The following is an 8,205-nucleotide window of genomic DNA, read 5'->3' on the forward strand; positions in this document are numbered from 1 at the left end:
AGAGAGAGAGAGAGAGAGAGAGAGAGAGAGAGAGAGAGAGAGAGAGAGAGAGAGAGAGTTCGAATCCATGTACAACAAACAGAATTTGTATAACTTTGATTCCTTTGGATTTCTGTACGTGTCTACGAATAAAGTGTTTCTCTTCATAATACGATAAAATCGAATATGCCAAAAAGTAATTCCTTCCATGCAGAGAGAGGTACCATTTACCGTGCGTGCAAACCATCGTCTGTACGCCATGACTTTTTGCGATAAGAAGTTTGCAGAAGAAAGTCAGATTTACGAATCGACCGTTGCTTCCACTAATTATAAGCTAGATTTATTCCGGAGAAAAGAGATCGCCGCTTGCTCGTGATATGCTTGAAAGATACTCATCGTATGAATCGTGATTATTAGTAGTAGGTAGCTACTCGACGATGGCGAGTTGTCTGTGATTGCGACACAAAATCTGTTCATTCTTCTCACCTATAGAGTTGGCAGCTCGGCGACTGAGTGTCCTGGTAGATGGCTGTGTCGGGGCTAGCGGCGTCTTGGTACCACTGCGAGTGGCCGACCGCGTTGTTGTGGTTCCTCGAGTTATACTCGGCATGGTCCATGATATATCCGGCCGTCGGGGCGCAATACGGCGTATACATAGTGCCGGGTGGCGAAGCGTTGCCCCTGGAAACGGTGCTGGAGTGGCCATAGCCCGTGGTGGCCATCATCGCAGCGACTGCGGCTGTCGTCGTGGTCGTGGTGGTGCACACGGATGACAGGTCCCTGCTACCGGAGCTGGTCATCGATTCCCTGCTGCTGCCGCTCATGATGGAGTGAGCGTGCGGATGTTGAAGACTGTGCGGGTGCGCGTGAGAATGATGCTGATTGTCGCGAGTCATCAGGCCGCCGGTATTCTCCCGCGTGGTCATGAGGGCGTCGACACTGAAGCTGGCCGGGTCCAGGCCCATCGATACATCCTGTATAGGCTCTTGATGCACCTGATGCGCCTGATGACCCAAGACCGTTTGAATGACGCTCTGACCTGGCGCCGCGACGGCCGTGGTTGCGCTCGCACCCTTGCTCTCGGGTTGTATCGGACTGTGCAAGCCGTATTTGGCTTGCACCGCCATACAGTGATTGCCGCCGGTGTGATCGTTGACCGGCTCTCGTTTCGGCTTGCACAGAGTCGTCTCGAGCTGCTTCTTCGCCGTCGGAGTGTCCGACGGCGGCGGCGGCAGCGTCACTTGGCCGCCGCCGCCGCCGCCGCCGCCGGTCTTACCGTGTTCCTGCTCTTGCCCGCGTTTCTCACCCACGAGACCTTGTCGCTTCAGCGCCTCCTCCTTCTCTTTCAACGCGTCCTTCTTCTTGAAGCGCCGTCGTCGTCTCAGATACGAGCCGTTGTCGAACATGTTGTAGCTGTCAGGGTCGAGGGACCAGTAGCTACCCTTGCCGGGTTTCTTGTCGTCGCGCGGCACCTTGACGAAGCACTCATTCAGGCTAAGATTGTGTCGGATGGAATTCTGCCAGCCTTGCTTGTTCTCGCGATAATACGGAAAGCGCTCCATAATGAACTGATAGATGCCGTTGAGCGTGATTTTCTTGTCGGGTGCGTTCTGAATCGCCATGGCGATCAGCGCGATGTAAGAATACGGTGGCTTCACCATGTCCTTGCCGGCATGATGGATGTGCTGTTGTCCGATACCCGACACTGGGTAACCCGCAGCCGTCGCGTAGCCACCGTAGCGGTACTGATCGTAGTAGCCGGGCGCGGCACCCACGGCGGGGTACGACGGCGTACCCATGCCTACCGGCACCGCCGTCGGGTGCCGATAATAGGCGTTCTGCTCGCCGAAGAGCGTATGCATCTTTGTCTCTTCGATCGTGGTGACCACTCGAGCGGGGGAGGCGGGGTATACCTTCACGTGGAGCAGAGTCGAAGGAACGAATCAACGACACATTGGAAGGGCGACTTCTGGCAGGGAATGCAGTAGTCTCGAACGATATTTCGGGGAACGCACACTTTGGACCTTGTTTTCCTTTTTCATGCGATTGATAAAGGATGGTGCTGAATTTTTCCGACACTCAAAACAGGCCTGCTTACTTTCAGTCAATCGGACTTTTCGATGAATTCGAGCGAATCAACCAAGGTAAGAGTCACACGTTACACTCGCAACACTCGGAGCACGCGCACTCGTCACTGCATCGCCACGAGAGTTCACGGGATCCAGGATATTCGAATCGATCGAGATCCTCTCTGCGATCACACCCGGTTGGTCCTCCGAAAAACACCGCGTCGTCTCTCTCTCATCGGCGCACCTCGCGAGCGAGCGAGCGAGCGAGCGCGCGCGCGCGTACCTGCCGCTCCGACGTATTTTGTTGACCGTATCCCAGGGATACTTCGGTTAGGATAGTCTTCGCGGACTAACGCAGACGCGGAAGACGCGGATGCGAGGCACGGATGCGGCCAAGGCGCAGGAGGCGAAGAAGAAGGTGCATTCAGTGATCGGTGCGAGTCGGTCGCGCGACGCACGCTAACCCCGTAAACCCGCGTGCACGCGTATTATGATACACAACAGGCCGGAGTTTACTCAACCCCGAGTAAAAACACACTGGGAGCTCGGCGTCGCGCGCGCGACCGAGTGCTCGGCGCGGCCGAGGAACGGCTGCGCCGGGCGCGCTTTCGAAAAATCACGAGGTTCTCGTGCGTAGCGTCGCACTATTGGTCGCGGCTCTTGCCGCGGTTCCACCCATGGAACACAATCTATCCTTACGACGTGGAGAACGCGGTGGCGACCGTCCGCCCCGGATACGAGCCCGCCAATGATCGCGCCGTGCTCTCCCGGGCCTTTCACGCCCTCGGCACTCGTCGCGCAGGGTCGACTCGAAGCGGGAGAATCGAGATTACGAGCACGCGGCGACGCGGAATTTTTCCGCAGCCATCGGCCGTCGGATACTTTTCGCGACACCAGCGGACAACGAGCTCGAGGATTAAGGAAGTCGAGAGAGCGCAGTGATAGTTGCAATGCGCGTGGTGCCTCCAACCGAGGTCGGAAGTGTCGATGTTTAGGGTGACAGTGACGTCACGAGAATCATCTCGTGGACGGTCGTGCGATGGTCGAGATGTCACAATTTCGCCGACTTCTCGGCGAGGAGGGATTGGGGATTCTCTCTCGTGCGAGAGACGGACGGAATCCTTTGATCCTTTGACGAGACATCTTAGATTTTATTTGGAGAAAGAGAGAGCGAGAGAGAGAGAGAGAGAGAGAGAGAGAGAGAGAGAGAGAGAGAGAGAGAGAGAGAGAGAGAGAGAGAGAGAGAGAGAGAGAGAGAGAGAGAGAGAGAGAGAGAGAGAGAGAGAGAGAGAGAGAGAGAGAGAGAGAGAGAGAGAGAGAGAGAGATTGACGTTATCTGTGAAACTCGTTGATTGTGAAGCATCTTCCACATGTCATTGTTACGCGTTGCAAAATAGTGCCTAAAAAATTCGCTCGTCTACCTCTGTCTCTCGCATTTTCCTCTGTTCTCTAGCCCGTGCATTTGCGCGTTGCTTACTTTATGTTTTACGAAGCTTTACGGCGAGCTCGCGGTCGCCGCTGCCGCTCTCTCGTGCCTCTTATCTACTTCGTCGAATAACTAATTCCGTCGTACGGTTCGCCAACTTTCGCGACTCGAATATTCGCGAGAGTCGTCGTACGATAACGTCGTCACGTGGATAGGACGGAAAAGAGCCCGCCTCGCGTTCTTACAGACGACACTTTCAATTTAGCGTCTGTTTTTTCAAGGGTTCGACTCCCGCCTTGCGAAAACACTCGACGGAACGCGTCACCACCCACCCCTGGCGGCCGTCAACTTTCCACCTCTGTCGGAGAGTCGCGCTCCTCTATCCAGGTTCTACAAATACCTCGGATCGTCCGGATACTCCACTTTTCGTCAATTAAATCGATCCCGACGCGGAGCCCCGACATCAAGATCGAGTTGGCCGCGAATTTGGCAAATCATCGCGAAAGAGGTATGACCGAACAACTCTCTCTCTCTCTCTCTCTCTCTCTCTCTCTCTCTTTCTTCATGTTCACGTCTGAAAACGGCACATCTCATGTTCTCGCGGCCGCTATCCCTCATTACAATTTGCGTAAACGTACCTAGACTCGCGCGATCGCTGGTAGCGTATTTTCTCTAACCACGTGCGGTGTCAAATTGATCGTCGCTCCTATCCTATCCTACCCCCTTGTCTAGGATCAGGCGGTTAATTTTCATTTAAATGGAACGACAAGCGCGAACGCTCTAGGCATTTCAGCCCCAGATCCACGATCTCTTCCCCCATCCTTCTCTGTACCTCGACGCTCCGGGCTAAACTATCGCAAAACCAAGATGCGCGAAGCGCTTTGCAAGTTACGGCGAAAGTTTAATTGTCTTTTGCCCGCGTACTCTCTGGGTACTCTCTAGGTCCCCCCCCCCGAAACGTGCTACCGATGCAATATATAATCCCTCCGCGATCAGACCGATTTTGTATCATATTAACTTATAAATACCCGCCAGGGCTTCTTATATCTGGAGAATTTAAATTAACACAGTGTCAAAGAGATGAAATCAGGGAGAGGGAATCAGTTTTTACTACATGATAACCCATGTAGGGACTAGTCAGTAGTAACGACGAAGCTAACGCTTGGCCGAAGTTATGGCACCCAACTATCGGCCAGAATTCTGTCAGCCAGTACTCGTCGTCCAATGCTAGCAAATGACTGGCTGCCGAAGGCCAACGCTTGGCCGACGCTTGGCGACTAACCGTCGGCCGGACTTCTGTCAGCCAGTATTTAGCCATTACTGGCAAATAGAATAGTACTTAGAATAGTACTTGTTAGTGGCAGTCATTAATTATTTTTTTCGCTAGAATTCGTTTTATCACATATGTTTTATACTTCTTACATACCATTTTTTCGGAGAAAAAAGTTTCTTTAAATTTTATATTCTTGTTCAATTTTGGTTTATTTCAGTAAAATATTATATTCTTAAACGAAATATCATTTTTTAAAATTATGAAAATAAAAAACTTTTATTTCCAAGGAAACCATGTCGTTTGATGAAACAACACTATTGTTTTAAATAGTATTCTTTACAAGTTTCTTTCAAAATTTAGTAATTCGATTTGTTTGATTGGATTTTCTTGGATCTTTTTTTTTAGATTAATCAATAAAACATTCTGCTAAAAATCTAAAAATAATTATCACTGCTTCACAACATTATATACATTACGTCAATCATATCCACAACATTATATCCAATACATCAATATCCATTGCATATCGAATGTTGTTGCATTGCTTTAATATCTATTAATAAATTATCTAACAAACACTAAATAAAAGTTATATAACTGTTATTTGGTGTTTGCTAGGTATGTTATATTGTGAACACTATAAGAATACATTATATAAGCATAAGTCGTAAGAACATCGTTGGAGTCATTGGAATCACCGCCGCGGGCCGCTCGATCGTTAGGTTTAAGCAACACTTTTTAACGCTTTGAGTCAGGACATGGATAGATGACCGGTATTACCGCTTGAAATCAAAATTATCGAGGGAGGATTCGCGAAAGTTTGGAACGTATTGTTAACAATCTTTGGTCCCTAGCGATTTATGAGAAAATTAAAAATTATAAATGTATTTTTGTATAATATTATGATTTTTTACCTATGCAAAATAATTTTCAATATTTTATTACTATCAATATTTAACAGTAATTTTATTATCAGTATTTACCAGAAATTAAATACTGGCCAAAAAATTACTAAAAATTACTAAATTACTGAATTGGTAGTACTTAATCATTAATAATTTTTCAATATTTCTTAGTATGATATTTTTGTAAGGGCAGTACTGTGACGGTATTACAAATCTAACGACCAGTACTGTCTAAGTGTACTGAACCAATTGTACTGCCAATGCTGAGGAAGTGCTGGCTGGCTAACAACCATTTTCCAGTTCCTGGGCCAATAGTTATCATCCGGTATTGACACCGGCAGTACTGCGCCAATAGTTTTTCCATTGCTGCGCCAGTACCGGAACTCCAACCAGTATTGGCCCAGTACTGGGCCGATTGTAAAACCCTACATGGGAGCTTATATTTTCCGCAGAATCCAAAATTGTACTCTCCTCACTTTTGTTGTACTGTATACGAAATATTTCACACGAATAAGTTTACGGCTTATTGATACGATACAATACATAGATACAATAGCAAAAATCGATGGGGAAAATTGGTAAACATCCGAGACGCGAGCGTTTGTCCGGATCGTCGTAAAGAATAAAGAGAGAAGCGCGACATGATACGTCCAAAGCGCTGATGATATTTACCAAAGCCAGATTTACGTGATGGATGTTACACTTGATAAGATCGTCTCGCGAAACGAAATTTGTTCGTAATCGGGATCAGCGTCGATTCGACTACGGCGTACAAGAGCGATTTGCATATTTGTTGTTGCCCCAAGGGCAAAATCGATAAAACGGGCGAAACTGAAATTAATTATCGATATAATTAATGATTTTAGCATATTCGCTACGATTTAAACGACCGTATTACAAGGTACGGATGCACGTTTTACACCACGGAAAAGAAATTCGACAGCCTTTATGTATCAGTTAAATCTCGTTGTAACATACGGCTGTAAACGTATAGCTGCCAGTAGACATATTAGTTTTAGCAACAAATATATTCTCAGCCAATCATGATTAGCCGCGACAGTGAAATCTTCTTTTTTTCTTTGTATGTAATCAAAAAAACGTCCATGAAGATTTCATCGTTTCAATGTAACATTGCGCGCACACGATTTTTGTATAATTTAAAGCGCGTGATTTTTAGACGATAACATTTGATATTTTGTCTCGTACCGACGACGACGACGACGACGACGACGACGACGACGACAGCGGCGGGCGCTGCAAATATTTTCCCAAAGTGCACTGTAAATGTGTTTAGAAAATATTGAAACTTTTGAAAATAAACGTCGCCTCTTGACCTATCTCACGCGACCGGATTCTCGACGATATGAACATCCGCGTGCCCCTCCAAGAGTTCTTCTTTCCCATCCAGAAACAATAAACCTCTTATTTCGCGTCACGCGGTGTCGTCGTATCGGCCGGTCTCGACGTATTCCGCGAGCCGTCGTCGCCACCCGCCGTCACTTTCGCAAAAGAAAGTGTGCGATGACGCACACGAGGTGTTATAAATAGCGTCGGGTAACGTTATCGGTATTTTACGTGAATAATTGGCGTCTGCTCTCGAATTGGTCGGCGTTTATTATCTCGCGCGCGCGCTGCATTCACTGGAATCGTGCATCGTCGCTCCGACACTTTCCGCGTTCTCCCGCGGAAACTGAAGCGTCTTTTGCGAATTTTTCGTCCCGATTGAATTTTTAAACGAAGCAATGAGTCGGCGAGTTGTCTCGCGCGAAGGTTCCAGCCGAAGAAGAGGCGCATCGCTCTTGCGATCCGATTAACTCGGGGGAGAACACTCGCGCACGTTCGGGAATTCCGTATGTTTCTCGTCTCTCGGTTACGGCGCCGATGTTTACACAGTGCGGTGAAATTTAATTCCCGAGACCTTCGAACTCACGAACCCCGAGCGTAAACCAATACTCGCGCTCGACGTTGAAAATGGCGCCGCCGTGGGTGTTAGGAGTATCCCTTCCGAGCTGAGGAAGGTGCAGCGAGAATACGGGGTTTCCGTCTTTTCAAAAGGCGGAATTTTCAAAAGACGTCCTCGCAACCCTTAATCACTAGGCGGGGCTTCATCGGCGTCAATCTCATTCTCTCTCTCTCTCTCTCTCTCTCTCTCTCTCTCTCTCTCTCTCTCTGTCTCTCTCTCTCTTTCTCTCTCTCTTTAAAATTTACTGACTTTATAGCCGATTTTCGGCCGATTTTTTCCGTAAAAACGTGTTTCTTTTTTTAAACTGACGCCATTTTTAACAAAATCAATATTTTGAAAAGTTCTACGGGCGTTCACTAGATTTTTTGATATAATTTCAAAATCTTTTTTCTTTTTTATTCTAGATGCACAATTGCGACCTATAGGTTTACGGCCAGGGAGGTCATAAAAAAAAAGATGTTTCATTCCGATAGATGTTGTGCTGCCATCTTGTTTTTAAATGACTTAAAAAAAATTTTTTTATATACTATAAGAGATAATGATGTTTAAAAAACTGAATTTCAATAAATTGTTTTGCCTTTCCACAATAA

General features: G+C 47.4%; 1 protein-coding gene and 1 long non-coding RNA gene across 3 annotated transcripts in view; one reads left to right on the forward strand and one right to left on the reverse strand.

Annotated features, from left to right (window-relative positions):
* Nucleotides 1-2,759, reverse strand: part of LOC116840530 (fork head domain-containing protein crocodile) — a 5,326-nt gene extending 2,567 nt beyond the window's left edge. The window contains exon 1 of the mRNA XM_032807353.1: nt 466-2,759. Within this exon, the coding sequence (XP_032663244.1) occupies nt 466-1,841 (1,376 nt within the window). The 5' untranslated portion in view covers nt 1,842-2,759. The remainder of the gene's footprint in view (nt 1-465) is intronic.
* A 588-nt stretch (nt 2,760-3,347) lies between these two features.
* LOC116840531 overlaps nt 3,348-8,205 on the forward strand; it is an 8,363-nt gene continuing 3,505 nt past the window's right edge. For both annotated transcript variants that reach the window (XR_004377373.1, XR_004377374.1), the window contains exon 1: nt 3,348-3,982. This is a non-coding gene — a long non-coding RNA (uncharacterized LOC116840531). The remainder of the gene's footprint in view (nt 3,983-8,205) is intronic.

This window comes from Odontomachus brunneus, unplaced genomic scaffold (assembly GCF_010583005.1).
Source record: "Odontomachus brunneus isolate Ranch 3 - 2012 unplaced genomic scaffold, Obru_v1 Obru_scaffold_010, whole genome shotgun sequence".
NCBI lineage: Eukaryota > Metazoa > Arthropoda > Insecta > Hymenoptera > Formicidae > Odontomachus > Odontomachus brunneus.